We start from the raw sequence: 22,956 nt of genomic DNA on the forward strand, positions 1-22,956 counted from the left end.
ACATCAACTCCGTACTTTATTTATTAGACTCAACTCCTTTAATCTGTTCCAGACCTCACGCCAGTCTGTGTGAGCTTAAACGCGTGCTATTCGGCTATAAGTCATAGTGGATTGGCTGTCGGGTCAGTCCACTACAGTTGGCTACGAGTGTATAAACGTTCTTCTTCTTTATACTTGCTTAAATTACTTGTGTCATGGCTTCGCCACAATCTCCAGATGTACTGTCCGAATTTTATCGCTTGCAGAATCAGCAGACGCAGGCCTTATTGGATGCCCTTGGACAGCTCGTCCATGGTCAACGTGCGATGCAAAATGATGCGGCCGCCGCCGCTCCACCGCTACCGCAGCCACAACACGCAGTTGCACCACCTTTTCGTCCTTTTGATGCGGCACTGGAAAGCTGGACGGACTGGTCATGCCAATTTCGATTCCATCTCGCCGCCTACAGAATTCAAGGTATTGAGCAGCAGCCATTTTTGCTTTCTTGTGTAGGGGTGCAGACATACCGTGTGATAGTGAAATTATTTCCCGACGCGACGTAGCAACTCTGTCTTACGAAGAAATTTTGTCTGCATTAGATGCATATTTCAAAGACTCAGTCAATGTAGTTGCAAAAAGGTATACATTCTTTCGTACAAAACGTACGGCCGGTCAGACTAATCGGGAGTGCAACTTTGCAAGGCATTACTAGGGATTGTGCTTTTGAGTGTGAATGTGGACTCCCTTATTCAGATACTATGGTGTGTGATGCAATTGCACAGAACGTTTCTGACGTTCGTATACGGGAACAGATTTTGAAACTAGTCAATCCCTCCCTTCAACAAGTGCTGGACATATTGGATAGGCAGGACACACTTGACTTTGCTCAGGATTCATTTGAAACTTCGCCAGCCATGTGTCACATTAACCGGCCCGCCGGGCGAGCTGCACGGAACAGTAAACAGCCCTCGCGCCCGTCTGCGCAGCCACGTGTCCCACACCAGCATGCAAATGCAGTGAAATCATGCCCGCGGTGTGCTACTAGACATTCGCGTGAGAATTGCCCGTCACGCCAAGCTATTTGCTTTTTCTGTAATAAAAAAGGACATGTTCAGAGTGTTTGCCAGAAAAAGCTTCGATCGGACACTCAAAACCATTCTCGGCCCTTTGCTTCACGCCGGAATCGAACCAAGGATACTCAGGCTCGTGCACCTTCGCCCATGGACATTCATGTAGTTCATTCCACTCCACCCATTGCTACTCTCTCTAATAGTGACTGTGTTCATCCCACACAAAGTGTGCGTCGACGTCGACGGAAATCCCGTCACGTTGCAAGTGATTCTGTACCAGTGTCCGTTCACGTTGCACGAGACAGTCGCTCTTGTCATCAGCAGGACAATAAACTTTTTGTGGACTTGGACATTCATGGCAACGTGATACCATTCCAGCTCGATACCGGAGCTGCAGTTTCACTAATCAATAAAGACACGTACAAACAACTGGGCACACCTCCGTTGTGTGCCGCAAATGTTAAGCTAACTAGTTATTCAGGACAAGCAATCCCTGTGTTAGGACAGTGCAGCCTTCTTGCAACATACAAGGGACAAACAAAACTTGTGTCTTTTTACGTCCTTCGTTCTTCTTCTGCAGTGAACTTGTTTGGTTTAGATTTATTTCAGTTGTTTAACTTGTCTATCGTAAATCAGGTCCTATCAGTGAACCAGACTGTGCCTTCAGCCAGTGTTTCTCGTCTATGTGAAGAGTTTGCAGACATTTTTGCACCAGGCCTTGGTTGCGCTAAGAACTATAAAGCACCTTTGGAACTGAAAGTGAACGCGCAACCGAAATTTTTCAGAGCGCGCAATGTTCCCCACACATTGCGTGAGGAGGTCGCAAGAACATTACACGATTTGGAATCACAAGGTGTAATTGAACGTGTGCAGGCTTCTCCCTGGGCATCACCCTTAGTAATTTTGCAAAAACCTTCCGGAAAATTGAGACTTTGTGTGGACTTCAAGGCAACAGTGAATCCACAACTGGTGACTGCGACTTTTCCTTTACCCCGCCCGGAAGATCTTTTTGACAAACTGTGCCCGGGTAAATATTTTTCGAAGTTGGACCTAGCAGATGCGTACTTGCAAATACCGGTGGACGAAGAATCCCAGTGCGTTTTGGTGGTTAACACGCATCTTGGTTTGTACCGATTCAAAAGACTGCCATTCGGGTGTGCATCTGCCCCTGCATTGTTTCAGCAATATTTACAAACTGTTTGTGCGTCGGTCCCTACTGCAGCAAACTATCTGGACGATATTGTGATCTCCGGAAAGACGGAAGAAGGACATTTAGCCAATCTCAGAACATTATTTCAGGTCTTGCGACAAAATGGTCTTCGCTTGCGGAAGGACAAGTGTGTGTTTTTTGTTCGTGATTTGCCATATCTGGGACATGTACTCAATGCCCAAGGCAAACATCCCAGTCCAGAGCACCTCCGTGCCATACAAGACTTGCCTTCGCCGCAGAATTTGAAGCAGCTACAGAGTGTGCTGGGTAAAATCAATTATTATCATAAATATGTGCGCCACGCCTCTTCCATTTCAGCTCCGCTTCATCGCTTACGCCGTAAAGGTGTTCCGTTCGTCTGGACGACGGAATGCGAACGTGCCTTTCGCCAGTTGAAATTGGCGTTGCTTTCCACTACTTGCCTTACACCATTGGATCCCCAGAAACCCCTTTTGTTGATGGTAGATGCATCGGATTTCGGGATCAGTGATGTGCTTGCACACAAAGATGGATCGCATGATCGCCCTATTGCCTTTGCGTCCAAATTGCTCTCGTCTGCGCAAAGAAATTATTCACAGATCGAGAAAGAAGCTTTGGCTCTCGTCTTTGGTGTTACAAAGTTTCATGATTTCTTGTATGGTCATCACTTTACCATCATCACAGACCACAAACCTTTGACATCGCTTTTTCATCCGACGAAGCCTGTACCTCCACGTACAGCGCAGAAATTCATTCGCTGGTCTATTTTCCTCTCGCAGTACCGCTATGATATCTTGTATCGGTCCACTGCTAAGCACGGAAACGCCGATGCGTTGTCCCGTTTGCCTGTTGCTGAGGATAGAGCATTTGATTCTTCTGAACTTGCTTGCATGTTCATTGATTCAGAAACCAATGACGTGGTCGAATCATTTCCGATTGATTTTCGTTGTGTAGCTACAGCCACAGCTGCCGACCCTGTCCTTGCTACCATTCTGCATTTTGTTGCTACGCAATGGCCCTTGTCAAAGTCACGGATCGAGGATCCGTTGGTTCGCCGATTTTTTGCTCACAAGGAGAGACTTTTTGTTCGACGTGGTGTTTTGCTGTTGCGTTCTGATAATGATCAGTCCAGGGTAGTGGTCCCACGTTCGTTACAGTCCTCTGTCTTAAAGCTTCTCCACCAAGGACATTGGGGTATAGTGCGAACGAAACAACTTGCTCGTCAGCACTGTACTTCGTTCGGAATCGATGCTGCGATTACGCATATGTGCTCTTCTTGCATGGCGTGTGCCGAACACCAATCCGCACCACCGCAGAAATTCTTTGCATGGCCAAAAGCCACTTCCCCTTGGCAACGTTTACACATCGATTTTGCTGGTCCATTCTGGAATGCTTGATGGTTGGTTGTTGTAGATTCATTCAGTAATTTCCCTTTTGTTGTCCGGATGTCTTCCACGACGTCTTCTGCCACCATCCAAGCGTTATCTGCTATCTTTTGCATTGAAGGTCTTCCACAGACTATTGTTTCCGACAATGGCCCGCAATTCGTGTCCGCAGAATTTCAGTCATTCTGCAAGGCCAATGGTATTCAACATCTGACGTCCGCGCTGTTTTCGCCTCAGTCAAATGGTGCCGCTGAACGTTTGGTCAAGACTTTCAAGTCACAGATGTTGAAGTTGAAAGAGTCGCATTCTCGGGAGGACGCGTTATTGCTCTTTTTGTCCTCGTATCGCTCTCAGCCCCGCGATGGTCGCTCGCCGGCTGAGTTGCTTCACGGTCGTCCTCATCGAACCTTGATGTCTTTGTTACATCCACCGCATCAGGTTCCTGTGCAGCGGCAGACACCTGCTTTTGTTCCAGGCGACGTTGTATACTATCGCAACTTTCGAGGTTCACGGCGTTGGCTCGCAGGGCGCATTTTTCGCTGCCTCGGCCGCGCTATGTATCTGGTTTTGGGGGCCTCTGGTGAGGTGCGTCAGCATCTCAATCAGCTGCGCCTCTGTCGTCGCACGGGATCTGCCGCTCCCCGTCTGCTTGCAGCGACGGTGCCGTCCGGTCAGCGCCCTGGGGACCCATCTACTGGCTCGCCTCATCCCCAGGTGTTACCGACGCTGCCTTCCATTTTGCCCCATGGCGACGCGCCGCCTCCACCGCCGCCGCCGCCTGTTCTCCCGCCGGCGACGCCCGCAGTGGACGCATCACTGCAACCGCCGGGCGCCTCCCTGGGTCACGCGCTGCCGATAGCTTCCCGTGACCAACTGTCCTCCTACATGGAACTCTTGCCCGCTCCGGACCATCTGTCGTCTTCGCCCGTCGGGTGCTCTGACTCAATGGAGGTCGACCCTTCGGCCCTTCCTGACTATCTTAGGGCGCATACCCCTCATGTTGGCGTGCACCCTGGACTAGGTTGTTTTCAGGTGTTTCCTAGCTCCCCTCGGACCGAATGGCCGGGTGCGGGTGGCACAGCCTCGCCTGTTGTTAGGCTCCCCACCTCGTCGCATACGTCAACATGGGGGTCTTCCCCACAGCGGGCGGAAGCCTTATAACACAACCGTCCGCCGATTTGCGGGGGAGGAATGTGGTGTCACCGCCAGACACCACACTTGCTAGGTGGTAGCCTTTAAATCGGCCGCGGTCCGCTAGTATACGTCGGATCCGCGTGTCGCCGCTGTCAGTGATTGCAGACCGAGCGCCGCCACATGGCAGGTCTAGTGAGATGTCCTAGCACTCGCCCCAGTTGTACAGACGACTTTGCTAGCGAAGCTACACTGACAAATACGCTCTCATTTGCCGAGACGATAGTTGGCATAGCCTTCAGCTACGTCATTTGCTATGACCTAGCAAGGTGCCATGACCAGTTTATATTGAGATTATATAATGTATCAACAAGAGCGATGTTCTCCAATTATGGATTAAAGTTAAGTATTACATCGACTCTGTACTTTATTTATTAGACTCAACTCCTTTAATCTGTTCCAGACATCACGCCAGTCTGCGTGAGCTTAAACGCGTGCTATTCGGCTACAAGTCATAGTGGATTGGCTGTCGGGTCAGTCCACTACAAGTACTGCTCTGCTTGCCGTCTCGCCATATGTTTCTCTCATAGTGTAGCCAGAAGGGAACATTTTAAGGTTGTATCTCTTTGTGTTGAAAGAGGACTGTTCTTTCACAGAGACTGCTGGAGTTGTGTGGCCACCAGCAGGAGATAGCTTCATCCGCTTCATTTGTGGCTGATCCACCATGGTGCCACCAACTCCGAATAGGGACTCCCTCCATGGGTGTCACCCAGCCTCAGCAATGGCTACCTTGCCACCAATCCACTGCTCGGAGTCCCTGTGCCCCAGTCAAGATGAGCACATACTCCTTGGCATGCATGGGGAGTTTTCAACTCTGTGGTCAGGGGGCTACTACCATGCAGGTACTTGACGACCCAACCCACAATGTGATGGCTACTGTGCTAGGTTTTGGGAGTGTTACAGTATTAAAGGAGGGTGCACTGATGGAAACACACAAAGGTGGAACACACATCGCATTGGGCAATGTTCCTTGCACGATCCACAACTCTGGAGAGTTTTGAAAACTGGTGGCAGGTCAAACCCAACAATGGGGATCATGTGTCTTATTTGATTAAAACTTGTGGAATATGCCACAAGCGGAAACTCAAGGCCCAATCATAAACCAGGTCCAAGCAGGGACGGCACCAAGAAAACCATCCGGTGGAGAGGCAGAGGGAGAAAGGGATAGTGGAAATACAAGCATGCAGCAGGGAACAGAGGTGATGCTGCAAAGGCTATGATCCCGGGGTAGCCACGTACGTACCCACAAAAGAGTTGAGAGACCCGGGGAAGGGTGACAGTAGCAGCAATGCCCCAAGTTCTCTGTTGTACTTGTAAACTTGTTCTCCTCTCTGCACAGGTAGAGTCCAATTGTATCTTACAAGATTCAAATGATGAGCTAATGATTAAATGGCCAGTACCAGAGACAAGTTTCTGAACACATGGAGACTTGAGTTCAGAGATAACATCACTGGACTCGTTGGCAAGTTTAAGGAGAGTATAAGGAGCTCTATTGGAGACTAGCAGCAGGCGGACTAGGGAATTACTCTGTCACTTGTAGGCTGTCATTAACACCATAACACAAATGTTGTGCTGTGTTCAGTGATGAACTGCAGTTCTGCACCATCCCAGACGACTACCATCAGCAAGTATGGTGGCAACCTTTGAGGGGTACAATTTTTCCAATGTTTTGGAGAGACACAGCAATGTTACTTCTGACATCATGGTGGGGCAAGCCATCGAGTATGACTTACGATCACGGCTGTTAGTGATCGACGGAACTGTGACGGTACAATGGCATGTCACGCACATTCTACGTCCTTGTGTGTTACTTCTCATGCAACAGTACTGTAGTACCATTTTTCACAAGGCATGTGTGTCTACAGACTGTGTGATATGGAGGTACTTCTGTTGCCAACAAAATCCCTGATCCACCCCGAATAGCTCGGACAACAACTCCAACCCAGTGCCAATATACACGGTATCAAGGACCAGTTACAATGGTTGAGAGTCAGCTTGCCTAAGGAGAGGGTACAATGACTTTGTGACACTCTTCTAAACAGTGTCTGTGCATTCATCCAGGCCAGAGAGGGCGCAACATTGTACTGATAAGTGGGCTCATTCTGCTACGTTTCTCGGATATTTGACTATGTTATAATCACTACATTGACTTTACATACCATCTCTACGTCATAGATGTACCATACTGCTATTGCAAACCTTGAAAATGAGTTTCACCTATCAGTGTTTGTAATGGCACGTGTAAATTGACAGTTGTTGGCAATGTGCCATGACCAAGTGTCAGTTCCACTATGAGTCCTTCAACTTTGCAGTTGACTGTGCACTGTTTCGAAACTTTCTGGTTGGCAAACTGTGACTATAAACCAAAACCTTGACTTGGGGATAATGTTTGTATTGATTGAGCTATCTCGGCGTGACTCACCATCCACTCACAGTTTCACTTTTGGCAATACCTCATTCCTACCTTCCACACACTACAGATGTATAATTGCATTCCTTGTATGACAAACACTCCTGCAAGAAGAAACGTTTTGGAGAACAGTTAGCCACAACCTTGGGGATCATTCACAGGATGAATCTTTCACTCTGCAGTGGAGTATGCACGCCTTTGAAGCTTCATGGTGTGCATACTGCTGCAGAATGAATGACTCAATCTGGAAATTTCTGTCTTGTTCCAGCTTTGGAGAATTGTCTTCTTCCACAGACATTCTGTAAATATTGTTTCCCCCACTGTTAATCACATCTGCTGAAACATCATCTCCAGGTGCTTTCCTTCATATCTCAAATGCCAACAAATGAAATGTGTTTTCCACCAAACACTTTGTCTCCCTCATTCCTGTTTCTCTAACCAAATTTCCATAATACATATTTTCAGCTTGAACACATTTACTAACTACTTTATTTAATTAAGCACATTCTGTCTGCCTGAAAGTTGCATTCTCTTTCACAGCCACCTCTCAGTCCACTTCTGATATCCCCCTTTTCCCAATTCAATAAAGTTGTTCACACCAGCAGCATCTTTTGTTATCTGTTTAAGCATCTTCTTTAAGTATTTGCCTCTCTCACTGATGTCTAAACAATTTTCATTTTTTAATATGCTGAACGTGGTGTTTAATTTGATTTACTATATCTCCATATTCTTAAATTACCCCTCATGTCATATTCCCTATGTCCTGCCTGGTGAGTATCCATTTTTACTCTACGTCTTAACAGTCCACAGTCAGTAGAAACTCGAAATATTTCAACTAGTCCAGCAATTCAGACACAAAAGAAATATTTTACGCAACCTGGCTAGAAACAGAGCTGATCCTTCGAAGCACATCACAACTAATAGAGGGGGTTAGTGAAGCTATTAAAGGAAACATTACGGGAGTTTTCGTTTTGTCAAACTAACAGACTGCCAGTACCTACCTACTTCAAAGTCAAACTGCAAAACATTTAGTTCAAATGTGGAAAATGCCAAATACTTTATGAATCACAATCTACATATGTATTCCACGTAATAAGAGGAAGCAAAGATTAATTTTGGTCTGATGGTACTCCCTCAAAGGAGGTTGCAAAAACATGGAAACTGATACGGAAAACTTAATAGCAACTTGTGCATCCACATGAAAGAGTATGCATGGAGCCTACAAAAATGTTCAATCAGATCTTTTGACAGATGTATCTTGACACACTCATAAGTTTTGATCATATGTAATTTCAATGGAGGGATCAAAGCCTTCCATTCAGCATCTCACAGATTCATCTATTGTCGAAACTGAAGACAGCAGACAGAAATATTAAGTTCTGCTTTTAAAAATTTATTCACGCATGAGGATAATACCATATAAATGATTGACCACCATAAAGACTCACAAATGAGCATTATCAATATAAGCAAGCCTGACATTAAAAAGCAATTAAGACTATTTAAAACAAATAAGGCACCAAACCCTGACAATATTCCAGTACAGAATTAACCCCTTTTCTACCTCATATTTATAGAGAATCTCTTTTGTGGCAATGGGGGAAAAAAGTGCAAATGACTCCTGGTTATGAAAAGGGTAAAATATCAGATGCACATAATTACATACCATGTATCTGTTGCAAGGCCCTAGGGCATATACTAAGCTTATGAAATTCTTTATTCATAAATGCTATCTTGCAAACAGAAAATGCAGTGAATAGGTAAATCCCTTCTTCCCAGATTTCCGAAAGGTGTTAAGAAAATGTACTGTATCACCGAATACTAACCAAGATACACTCATATAGAGTAGCTATGCACATATAATTGTTGTTCTCATGGCGTAACAACTTTATGTAGGTCTTAGTCTATTCAACTAAGTTCCACCATTCTGCCCTCTCCAGTGCATTTCTTAACTGTTCTCTGACTCAGAAATTTTGTATCTTCTTCCACATTGTCTACCCACTACTTTTCTGGATTAAACCTGTCTTCTCCCATTTGGCCTCTATTCAAAGACCCTTTTAGTCATTCTTCCAGTATCAATCCTAAGCACTGTAGGCATGACTCCTGGTTTGTGCCAGGCTAATCTTATGATGTTAGCTTCTTGTATGAGATGGCCCAACTCAACATTCTTTCTAGATTCTCAGGAACCATTGCTACCTGAACTACCCCACTGATCTTGCAGAACTCTGTATTCAAATATCCTGAGCTGCTGCTTATCAGTATTCTTTATTCAGGGTGTATACGTGGACAAGGAAAAAAAAATTCCGGATTTTTCCCGGATTTCCCGGTTGAAAATACACTTTCTCCCGGATTAAAATACGTTTTCTCCCGGATTAAAATACATTTTCTCCCGGATTAAAATACACTTTTTCCGTGTTAAATGACAGTATACATTTCGTCGGCACTGTAAAACTTATCAGTCCTTAGAATGTTTATGGTTTTCTACACAGACGTACAATTTGCCGGCACTTTAGAAAACGAAACCCAGGGGGGGAGACACGTTTTGGAAAGATCTTTGATGTGTAGCAACTTGTACGTTGCATTTCTTCGTTCTATGGAGGTATAAATTCGAATTCCACCAAACACTGCATGTTACTTTTCGAAGCAATGAAATCGAGATTGCGACGCGCTTTTGTAAGCCAGTCATAGCTCATGTCACGTGATCTCGGCAGCTGATTGACAGCACAGGACACGTAGTGTAGTCAACCAATAGCAAAATCACCCTTAAGTAGCGCAAACACACAAAAAGAAAAGTTAATGGTTTAAATTAATATACATAGTTTTGCTAGAAGAAAAACAAAGCTTTCACAAATAATATTGTGTCTCGAAGATTATTAAGCTGCACGAGAAGCTAAGCTTCCACATATAATGCTGATCATTTTGCGCTTGTTACGCTTTAAGATACATCACACAAATGTGCCAGTAAAATTTTTAATAACGACGTAAATGTCTGATCTTCTGGGCTCAAAATTCTTCTAGATGATCATCCTCAACGAGTTGATTTTTAAATGAGAGTCAAACGCTCCGTGATTTAAGAAATTCATCGTACATTCTCGCACATAGTTGATCTTGCGTAAAAGGAAATTTACTTTGAAAGTAACACTTTTCAAACAACCATTCGCAATATTTTCCTGTGATCTGTAAGAAATTGGTTCGTTTCAGCAGTTGCCAGAGAGCGCCAGATAACAAGCGTCACTGCACCTGCGCAGCTACGATGACGCAGGAAGCCCGCATGTTCGTACGTGTAAACTATTAAAAGATCTTGCATTATGTCGTAAAAGAAACAACACAAGGATACTTCAGGAGCGTCGGAATTTCATGAAATATATGCTAAAATGCATAATTCGGCTTAAAATCCCCAATCATATGTCCAGATTCGGTTGTAAATTTTCTTGAGTACCAGTACTGTATTATCTCATGTTTGGTTCTTTATTATGGCATAATGCCATACGAGCCAGAAGATGGAAAACGTGCACTTGAAATGCAGCGAACAGTTGAAACTAGCCAACAGTGCGAACTTAAACACTTCGTTTCAAATAAATTGACTGCCTCAGTGCAAAATATTAATAAAAGCCAAGTCTCTTTAGCAAACAGACAAAAATAACTTCATTGTTCTGCAGGCGATTAATGCTTGACTGTCAGAAAGGTGGAAATAAAACCTGAAACTAATAACATATTTTAGTCTTCCGTAATTATGCGAACGTAAGGGACGATAAATAGTTTGGACAAGAAGAGAATGGAAGCTTTCGAAACGTGGTGCTACAGAAGAATGGTGAAGAGTAGGTGGGTAGATCACGTAACTAATGAGGAGGTATTGAGTAGAATTGGGGAGAAGTTTGTGGCACAACTTGACTAGAAGAAGGGATCTGTTGGTAGGACATGTTCTGAGGCATCAAAAATGAATACACTAAGCAGATACAGAAGGATGTAGGTTGCAGTAGGTACTGGAAGATGAAGGAGCTTGCACAGAATAGAGTAGCATGGAGAGCTGAATCAAACCAGTCTCAGGACTGAAGACCACAACAACAACAACAACAACAACAACAACAACATTTTAATTCATTTGGTAGCTCCCGGCCACAGAAATCAGTTTCGTTTTCATTTAATGTGGGAGCAATAAACGAAGAGGAACCAGCAAAATCACTAAATGTAAACACAGGTCACATGGAGACTACCCACCTCCCCACTACAACTCAGACTGCTCTGTGCATCAGCCCTGGATCTACGATATTTCCGAACTGGAGCAATTTGGATAGTGGCGCCCAGCCACACGTGTAGCCAGAAACGGGAGAAGGTACTACCCATTGGCGACTCAACTGCGCATGCGCAAGAGCCCGCCTGCAACTGCTCAAATGAATCAAATGTAAACAGCTGTCATGTCATGCTCATCGGAAGCAATTTGTTGTTAGGAAGCACTGCGTATTCTTCCTAAACCCTTTGACACACTTTGGTTGGCAGACACTTGTATGAACACTGTTTTGTTGTTGTATATGGTGCATTTCCTTTGCGACGTAAGTTTTATTTTCGTTTTTTTCTGTCCTCCATGTTTTTTTTTTTTTTGCTGCAGCATTATTCTGCAGAAGCGGGATACAGTAATATCCTTCGTTAGAGTATTGGTTCTTACCAGTCAAAATCACAAAAATTTAACTGGTAACTAAAACAACAAAAAATTCCCGGAATTCTAAAAAAAATTCCCGGGTTTTTCCCGGTTTTCTCCCGGACGAAAAAATTCCCGGGTTTTTCCTGGATGCCCCGGATCGTATACACCCTGTTACTGTCAATGTTTTACATCCATTAGGTTACAACTGGTCAGGACCCTACATATTTGCAATTTAAACTGTTTATGTAATAACCTGCATTTCGACAGCTGACATCCCTTTCACAACAAAAAAATCCCTACCATACTGCATGGTCACTTGTGGTGTGCCTCAGTAACAAGAACTCCCTCACATAGTACGCTGTGGGTCTCATCCAACCCTTAAGAGACAGGAACTATGGCCCAGACCTAGTCTGCAAACAAATCTCCTGTGGCTTTTCCCCTCGCACCCCCAAGAACCAGCTACAAAGGAATGCCCCCTTCTATTACCCAGTACCACTCTGCACAGGAACGACTGGACCACATCTTTTGCCAGGGCTTTGATTACCTATCATCATGCCCTGAAATGATGGACATCCTGTCTGAGATCCTTCCCACTGAAGTGGTGTTCCACCATCCAACCTCCCCAACATCCTAGTCCATCCTTACACCACTCCCAACCCCAAACCCTTGCCACAAGGACATAGCCCTGTGGAAGACCCAGGTGCAAGACCTGCCCAATCCACCCACCCAACATTTCTTATTCCAACTGTCACAGGTTTATCCTACCCCATTAGGGGCAATGCCATCTGTGAAAGCAGCCATGCCATTCACGAGCTCTGGTGCAATCATTGCACAGCTTTTTATATTGGTGGACTACCAAACAGCTGTCCACCAGGATGAATGGCCCACACCAAACTGTGGCCAAGAGCAAAGTAAACCACCCTTTGGCACAACATGCAGCTGAACGTAACTTCTACATCTATATCAATACTCTGCAACTCACATTTAAGTGCCTGGCAGAGGGTTCATCGAACCACCTTCACAATTCTCTATTATCCTAATCTCGTATAGCGCGTGGAAAGAACGAACACCTGTCTTTCTGTATGAGCTCTGATTTCCCTTATTTCATCACGGTGATCATTTCTCCCTATGTAGACTGGTGCCAACAAAATATTTTTGCATTTTTGCAAGTTGGTGATTGGAATTTCGTGAGAAGATTCCGCTGCAACGAAAAACACCTTTGTTTTAATGATTTCCATCCCAAATCCTGTATCGTTTCAGTAGTTGCAGAAATGTACAAAATAATAATAATAATAATAATAATAATAATAATAATAATATCAGACCGATGAATATTACACTAACAGAATTCAGTATGTTATACATATGCAGAATGTTGAAAAAATGAAAGTAATGATGAGTGTGCCCCAAAGAAACATAACAGAGCCTCTAATGTTTTCAATATGTGTAAACAATTTACCAGGCAGGGCCAGCAACACAGTGCAATTGTTCATTAATGATGCTGTAATCTACAGGAAAGTATTGTTGATGGGCGATAAGGAAATGCAAAATGATTTGGACAAAATTTCCACTACATGTAATGAACTGTAGCTTTTAAATGTGGAGAATACAACTTAATGCCTATGAGAAAGAGAAATAATCCAATTAGAAGGTTAGTGTTAAACATCTTGAGCAATTCACATCGTCCAAGTATTTAGAGGTAATATTAAGAATTGATGTGAACTGGGACAATAACACAAAATCATTTTCAGGAAAGGCAAATGGAAGAAATTACATATGTTGGAAAGGTACTAGGAATGTACAGTCCATCTATAAAGGAAACTGCGTACAATATGACGGCATTCGGAGTCTTTACAAGCAGGCATTAGCATACACATGGAGTAAATTCAGAAAAATGTCACTAGGAATGTAACAGGACAGTATTGCCCTTACTCTGGAAAATTAGATGTGAATACTTGGAAAGAAGGTGACTCAGTTCTCGTGCAGTGTCTTGCAGAATACATATGTAGATGTAAATTTGTTTAAAGTTGTTATATCCTGTATATCTTTATTGTTCAACAACACAAAATCAATTTCATTTTTATTCCATTTGGTCCTTGTCAAGTTTGTTTTCTTCTGGGTGAATATGTTAAGTGTTAATATGCTGCTGTTCTTCACAAATTCTACGAACATTTAACATGTGTCATTTCAGCAGTTTTACGCAAAGTTTCAAACTGACAAATTCTTCTTTTTTTGTCCTACTTCCATGTTTAAGTCCTACATTATTGTTTTGTAGTGAGATTTACCGTAATCTATGTTTCTATAACCCAGAAGTCTTTCACTTTTTCATCAGAATGTGACCACACTGGATGATTTCTTAACAATATATTCCACTTATTTATAAAACAGACCTTGCTAATTTATTTATGATTCCTTCATAACTGTCACCTACCAACACTCCACTATATCCAGAGTGAATCCTTTCCACCAAAATCCTGAGCACCAGTCCTAACCAAATGCCTTACCTTTAGCGCTAAACCCAAATTTAATGACATTGCACTTGTCCAAGACCTACTCTCGTTCTCCTGACACCTGCAATGCAAACACTTCTTTGCCACCATTCTCTCCAGCAAAAGCCAACCTAATATCAACATTGAACCCTGTCTATCCCAGTTTATACTACTATCCAACTGCATGCCTCCAACCCCCCCCCCCCTAAAAAAAACCCTCTCACACCTAACCACCACCTTCAGGTATTCTTTTATCTTCAATTTCACCATTCTACCCCTGATCCCTTCCTCAGAATGTCAACCTTCAACCTTTCAGCAGAAGACAGGACAGTAAAATACAGCCTGAAAACAGATACTGCCCTAATCAACTGACCTGCAGACAAAGGTTTCACCACTGTTGTTATGAATCAAGTGGCTACATGGCAGAAAGACTCTGTCAATTGTCTGACTCTTTCATTTATAAACTCTGCCAGAGTGATCCCATTCCAGAAGTCCAACATATCCTCCAATCTCTGCTTAAGGCCTTAGGCCCTTTCCAAATCCTCTCCCCTGAATAAATTTCCCACCTCAGCCCTATTGCACCCTGCACACCCACCATCTACATGCTCCACAAAATCCACAAACTCAACAACCCTTGCCACTCCATTGCAATTTGTTATTATGAACCCACTGAAAAAAATTTTGACCCTCATTAACCAACACCTCCAACTAACTGCCCAAAATACAGCCTCCCATGTCAAACATACCAAACACTTCCTTCACCGACTTTCCACCATTGCCAACCCCTTACCTCCTGGATCCCTGCCTGACACTGTTGACGCCACTTCCCAACATCCCTCATACCTACAGTTTTGCTGTTATTGAACACTACTACTCCCAACATCCTTCAGACTCTAAACCCCCTAGCTTATTCCTCATACACCTTAATAACTTTATCCTAACACACAAGGAAACCTTCCTAGCCTCCCAACACCCCTAACCCCTGGTCTGGTTCCGGTTCATTGATGATATCTTCATGATCTGTACTCAGGGCCAAGACACCCTCTCCTCATTACAACTTCAACATCTCCTGTCCCATCTGCTTTACCTGGTCCTAAGCCCAGTGTGTCACCTTCCTGGACATTGACCTCATCCACTGTAATGGCTCCATCTGCACCTCTGTCCACATTAAAGTCACCAACCAATTTACATCTCCAGGAACCACATGTTCCAGCTATTTCTTCATTTTCTTTGTGAAAATAACAGAGACATTAAAAACAACCCCAATTTGCCTAACTTTCAAACACAACATGTTCGATTCCTGTATTGTTTGTAGTAAATCACTGCAAATTCAAGCGGGGCATACCCTACTACAGTTTAGTAAAGCAGTGGTGCAGTTCTTATGGAGGAGGAAACAATACAGCTGAATACACCAGTATAAGGGAAAGGGTATAGGCAACTTACCATGGTAAATTCTGAAATATCATTCTGAACAACCACATTATCTGTGAGAAAAATCACATGAAATGCACTTAATCTGAATAGAACACAGAGTACCATAACTTGAGGTATAAAAACGTTTTATTCTTACCGATTTGGTCATTGCAGTCACCACCATCCATTCTTAATATGTATGGTATCACACTATCAATTTGAACACTACCTATTAAACCAGCGAAAAATAGTTCTTCCACAACTTTAGGCTGTAGAGCTCGAAGAGGCGGAAGTCTGAGTAATAACCGCGGAAACCTATCACTATCTTCTGGAAATGTTTGCGTTACATATGTACGGAGTTCTCTAAAAGCTTTTTCTTGAAATTTTTCTACCTGACGTCGAGTGTGAAGACCAGGCTGATCTGAAAACAAAGCAATACAATGATTTAAATCAATGTGCCCAATGAAGGCTATGTATACTCTAAATTTCCATTACACAGTATTTCCATAATATTTTGTTATGATTAATATTGCATAAACAACACACACACACACACACACACACACACACACACAGCAACACTTAAAGTTTATTAACACAAACTCACTCACTCACTCTCTCTCTCTCTCTCTCTCTCTCTCTCTCTCTCTCTGTGTCTGTCTGTCTGTGTGTGTGTGGGGGGGGGGGGGGGGGGGGGAGGGTGGGAAAGCCTAATGACAAACATCTCAAGTGCCTCTATTTGGCTGAAAACAACAATGATACACAAGAGAGAGAGAGCAGGGGTACAATAGTGATGAAAACCAGTCATCTGTCAATATGAAGACAATACTGCAACTGTCGCAAGAGACAAACTCTCTTGGAGAAATACATGAAGCAATGGAAGCAAAAGGGGCAAAAACTGGACTTCCTGTAAATTAAAATAGGTCACAACAAATGATAATGTCCAATTCAAAGGCCATAAGACTACCACATGACCTGAAAACCTCTAACAAATGTTTCAAAGCTATCAGTTGCTTCATTTATCTAGGTATCCTTTCAACAAGGAATAATAATATGAAATAACATATTAGAAAAATGTTAAAAAAGAAAAACCAGCCTATTCTGAGAACGTATAGATATTTAAGCACTATCTAATTGCAAGATCAAAACATATGAAAATATACTAGTACACTGTGTGGCCAGTTGTGCAATCTCAACAGTGTCACTACAGTGCCGGCATGCACTGATACCTGTGAGCAACAGATGTCGACCCATCAGTTGTGAGCAGGTATTGTTAAGCAGTGGACATTTGACTGTAGTATGTCACTGTTGTTATGTTACACACTGCAATGGAGCAACCTCTCTCAATCAAGAACATGCTCCAGAATGTTTTAAAGGCGAGAAGACTATGTGAAAAGTTCGTCTCGCATACCCTGACTGCCAAATAAAAACAACAATGCATGGACAGCTGCCATGATTGATTGAAGTGAAAGATGTGGACAATTATTTTTTGAAAAATATCACTACAGGTGGCAAGAGTTAGTGTTATCAACTACAAACCTATTCGGAAATGACAAAGTGCAGAAATTCATACGAAGGGTCAACACTTTGACAACGTAACCTACATTTGTTTCACTATGACAGTGAGTTGAACAACATTCTGAAGGACTTTTCTGACTGTTTCACATGATTGTATGAACATTCTGTGTACTGTCCTTAAGTGGGGGAGAGGCTATGTAGAACACCTTAAAGCATTAAAAACTCCATTTCAACCTTTCTCTCTTTTCATTCATCCAGTCTCTAAGTTTTATGGACTCACAGGGTATGACATAAACACAAATTACAGCAACTTATACAAGGAAAAGATATAGTCAATTTCTCGAATATCAGACAATCTACTGTCCACGACATAATTAGAGGATGGCAGATGGCAGGATGCTCAACAGAAAAATAAAAGAAAGATTGTATTCCACCAGAAGAAAGAGCCAATTAAGAGCAAGATAGATGGACAATGTGTTGGAAGGCCTAGCAAAATGGAGGTCTGAGGATGAAGGATTAAATTGGTGAACAGAACAGTGTGGATGCAGACTTTTGACGAGACCAAGGGCCATCAAAGGCTGTAATGCAAGAAGAAGAAGAAGAAGACCATGTTATGGTAAAATGATACACATTTTGGCCAGTATGGCAAGTGGTTTTTATCAGACTACATAATACTCAATAGCAGCAAAAACAATGGTTCATCATTTTACAACATGATGCAGTTACAAATCAGAAGAATTTTATGGAATCCTTGTTACTGTTCTCTTACTCTTAACAGTTCACAATTCTACACAGATGCAAACTCGTCAGAAACTTTTGTATGTTCTCAATTAATTGTTCTGGATGGATAGCTGACCCAGTACTTCAATAAGGCTACAACTTAATTTTCAAATGAGTTATCTAAGCACAACTCACAGCCCAAATTATAGTTTAAACCTACTGACACTTCTCTCCTGTCAGTTTAAGTTCAAAGATGCTCCTCTGTTGCACTAACAACCTTAAGATTAAGTGTTGCCCAAGAAAAGCAGGATTGGAGTGAATCCCACTCACAAACATAATTTTATGGTTTAAGAAATTAGTTTATCATGCGCATTCAGCAGCAGAGGAAAGTTTTATTCTAGAGATAATCATTAAGCTCCAAATAAAACATTTTCCATCAACAAATTTCTCTAAAGTGTGTTAGTTCATCAAATTAGCAAGACAGCATCTGAAAGGTAGGGGAGATGTATTTGCAGGGTTAAGGAAAAAATGAAAGATTACGACTATAACACACAAAGCCATTACAGACAGGATATAAGCTCACAAGGGGACCATCAGACCTATTAATCATGGATTTTCATGAGTATTAGGTACGTTGTAGAAGGAGCTGTCCTTAGTACCTGAGTAGCAGTCGCTTGTGCCCGAGAAAATCAAAGTTGTAGTTTTATGCATACCTCCCCTACATTCATACGGTTACTCATGTTTTGACCAAGCAAACAGAGCACAGTGGATAAGGTTCGTGGCTACCGTGCTGCCAGTACTGGTTCAAATGTTGCCTGTGTACTTACTTTTTTTTTTCAGTTTCATAAGGAGTATCATTAAACTGCATATTTCACGCAAAATTATTCAAAAATAGTCATTTCTGCCATAGCAATTTCATTAATGAACCAGTCATTACACCAAACTTTCCACAAATATGTATTCAGTAACAAAGTGTTAACAGCTGCCAAAGAATTCCAGATACATACAAAAAAACTTATCCCTGAGTTTGAACTGATAATGCAATTAATACCAATCACATTAGCTGCCAGATCAACCAATGTACAACAGATCTCTTGCGGAACAAGCAGCAAAAACCGTCACTGCGCAGAAAAAAGCTTTGAACAGGACTAGTCAGTTCTGTGTTGCCCACAGGGAGCCATTGAACCAGTACTGCCAGTGTGCTAGCCATGAACCTCAGGCAATGCACTATGCTCGCTTCATCAAAACAAGAGTAAGATTCCGGGTATATGAGGTCCACATAAAACTTCAATATCAATTTTCTCAGCAACTAGGGCCTGTCACATGAAAAGCCACTAGCCCAGTACTCTGGACAGGTCCCACTACAACATACCGAAGACTCATTAAAATCTGTTATTAACAGTTCTGATGGTCCCCTTGTGAGATAGAGCAAGGATGAGGAAGGGAGCTGTTCCAACAGCTCTCTTAACAAATTTAAGAAAAAAACCACAGAACAAGTACATCTGAGTAAGTGGATGAGGGCTGAATCTCTGTTCCTTCCGTATGTCCATAATGAAATTCTGAGCTGAACTGTGTTGAATACTCTGACAAATTAATTAGTAAAGTGTTACCCATAAAAGGCATATATCTGAATCCGAGTTCCATACAGTTTTAATCTGCTGAACTGTATATCTTCCCTGCACTATATCTGTTGTTATACTGTGTGGTGTATGGAGTAGGGGGAGGGTGGCAATGTGTACAGAACAATACCTCAACCTTGTAAATAGAGACAATATTTCACCTCTTAAATAATGACAACATTTCGGAAATTTACAAATAATAACCACTTTATAAGTTTTAATCTGGATAGAGTTTTCACTAACCATCTGTCTTGATGTAATCTTGCCTGACAGCTCACAGTACTAATTCTCTCTATTGTGTGTCATGAGCAAAGGGAAATGTCCTCAGCCCAAGCAACAGTTGCACTGATATGAATGAAGTTTTGCTTTTGTCACATGAGTACGTGCTGTGCAATAATGTAAAAGTCAGGGGTCAACTTCATCCATGCAAGAGATTGTTGTTTCTTTTTTTATGGTTTTTACAAGTGGTATTTTGTACAAGTTTCATTTGAACGGTTAAAGTGGAATACTGGGCTATCACAAAATTATTTTGTTTTTTATAGTTATTAGCCAAAGGTAATTGATCCTAAGCTGTTGGGGATTATGTAAGAAGTCTACTCCATCATGTCTGACACATAAAAAGGGGTTGATAAATTTTCATGTGGCTACAGTGAAGGATGCTACAAAACTGTAACCACAGCCAAAAACATAAAGAAGGTGCAAGATATGGAACTGGTTGACTGGTGATGGAATGAATATCTTGAATATGGCACAACAATAGCTGCAAAACAGTTTACAAGTGTTCTACACACATTTAAAAAAAAGTTTTGCATCACCTGGTTCCCAGAACTCCTGAAGATAGATGCTGACTATGGATATTGTTTCACAGACACAGTCCCTTTGACTGTTATGTCACTAAATCCACCCAAATATGTAAACAACCATACACGTGCAGCACCTATTAGACGGAGGTGGTCCTGACAGCCGATCAGTTCCAGTCATCCCACCAGGGAGGAGGTACACGGCTCATGTTGTCTGTAGTTCAACCATGCCTAAATGGTCAATACCGCAGTTCAATTGCATCCGCATTGTTATTTTGTGCCAGGAAGGGCTCTCAACAAGGGAAGTGTCCAGGCGTCTCAGAGGGAACCAAAGCGATGTTGTTCGGACATGCAGGAGATACAGAGAGACAGGAACTGTCGATGACATGCCTCCCTCAGGCCTCCCAAGGGCTACTGCTGCAGTGGATGATCGCTACCTACAGATTATGGCTTGGAGGAACCCTGACAGCAATGCCATTATGTTGAATAATGTTATTTGTGCAGCCACAGGACATCGTGTTACGACTCAAATTGTGTGCAATAGGTTGCATGATGCGCAACTTCACTCCTGACGTCCATGGCAAGACCAATCTTTGCAACCACGACATCATGCAGTGCGGTACAGGTGGGCCCAACAACATGCCGAATGGAATGCTCAGGACTGGTATCATGTTCTCTTCACCGATGAGTATTGCATATGCCCTCAACCAGACAATCATCGGAGACGTATTTGGAGGCAGCCCGGTCAAGCTGAATGCCTTGGAAACCCTGCAACAAGGTGGAGGTTCCTTGCTGTTTTAGGGTGACATTATGTGGTGCCGACGTATGCTGCTGGTGGTCATGGGAAAGTGCCGTAATGGCTGTACTATACATGAATGACATCCTCTGACTGATAGTGCAACCACATCGACAGCATATTGGTGAGACGTTCGTCTTCATGGACGACAATTCACAGGCCCATTGTGCACATCTTGTGAATGACTTCCTTCAGGATGATGACATCGCTCCACTAGAGTGACCAGCATGTTCTCCAGACATGACCCCTACTGAGCATGCATGAGACAGATTGAAAAGGGCTGTTTATGGATGACGCGACCCACCAACAACTCTGAGGGATGTATGCCGAATTGTCGTTGAGGAGTGGGACAATCTGAACCAACAGTGCCTTGATTAACTTGTGGATAGTATGCTACGATGAATACAGGCCTGCATCAATGCAAGAGGACATGCTACTGGGTATTAGAGGTACCGGTGTGTATAGCAAACTGGACCACCACCTCTGAAGGTCTCGCTGTATGGTGGTACAACACGCAATGTGTAGTTTAGGGCAGATATGATGTTTATGTTGATCTCTATTCCAATTTTCTGTACAGGTTCTAGAACTCTTGGAACCAAGGTGATGCAAAACTTTTCTGGATGTGTTTGTGTATCAACTAGATTAAAACATACAAATATATGAGAAGGTAAAAAAATTACCTGTCTTATGCGAGGGAATTGCATCTGCCTACATATATGCTATGGAAATGAGAAAACCAAAGGATCTTAAGTATTTTTGGATTATCAACCCTATTAGGTGCCTACTGATTGCCACCAGTTTCCATGTTTGATGTTGTAAGTGTAATGTAGAGGTTATGGGAACTGCACATGGGGTGCCGTTTGTAGAAAAGCGTGAGGGGGGAGAGGGGGGCACAGAGGAGGGGGAGAGGGGGCAGGAGGAGGGGGGAGAGGGGGCAGGAGGAGGGGGGAGAGGGGGCAGGAGGAGGGGGGAGAGGGGGCAGAGAGGAGGGGGCAGAGAGGAGGGGGCAGAGAGGAGGGGGCAGAGAGGAGGGGGCAGAGAGGAGGGGGAGAGGGGGGAGAGGAGGGGGAGAGGGGGAGAGGGGGGAGAGGGGAATGAATGATGCTATAATTATGTAGGTCAATCAAATGGAAATGAGACTGTGGCAAGACAGTAAACTGTTTATCATTGCAAAAGTAATCACCATAACTGTTAATACATTTTATCTCACTGAGAGACAAGACAGTCAGTACTTTCCTGTAAAACTGTTTGTGGTTGTCTATGGAACCCCAGCAAGCACCTCTTCAACTGAAGCAAATCGGCCACAAATGTCTGTCTTCATGGCTTCAGAAATATGGAAATCAGATGGGGAGAGGTTGAGACTCTGTGGAGACTGTGTAAGGGCTTCCCAGAGGAACTTCTGCAGCGTAATCTAAACAACCTTTGCAACATGTGGGCTGGCCCAGAGCAAACTTTTTTCCATGAAGGTACCGACCGTCTTGTCTCAGTGGGATAAATGTAATAACAGTTATGGTAATTACTTCTGAACTAATAAACAGATTACTTACTCTTTTTCCATCTGCCTTGTTTTCATTTGACACCTTAAACTTATACAAATGGGCTATCTAAGAGTGTTACTGAGTCTACATCAATTTGTGTGCAAGTACATAATGCCAAGTGTCAAAATTTTCTTTATGAAGAATCTTGAGCTGCTATTCAGATTTGATTTCATATTGCATTCACGCAAATACCATATCTG

The 22,956-nt window shown here is 43.0% G+C and overlaps 1 protein-coding gene across 3 annotated transcripts in view; it reads right to left on the minus strand.

Moving 5' to 3' along the window:
- LOC126184938 (orphan steroid hormone receptor 2-like) overlaps window positions 1-22,956 on the minus strand; it is a 125,553-nt gene that overhangs the window by 21,704 nt on the left and 80,893 nt on the right. For all 3 annotated transcript variants that reach the window (XM_049927612.1, XM_049927610.1, XM_049927611.1), the window contains exon 10: window positions 15,923-16,186. In XM_049927612.1, coding sequence (XP_049783569.1) covers window positions 15,923-16,186 — 264 coding nt within the window. The remainder of the gene's footprint in view (window positions 1-15,922; window positions 16,187-22,956) is intronic.

The sequence above is a fragment of the Schistocerca cancellata genome, chromosome 4, assembly GCF_023864275.1.
Source record: "Schistocerca cancellata isolate TAMUIC-IGC-003103 chromosome 4, iqSchCanc2.1, whole genome shotgun sequence".
NCBI lineage: Eukaryota > Metazoa > Arthropoda > Insecta > Orthoptera > Acrididae > Schistocerca > Schistocerca cancellata.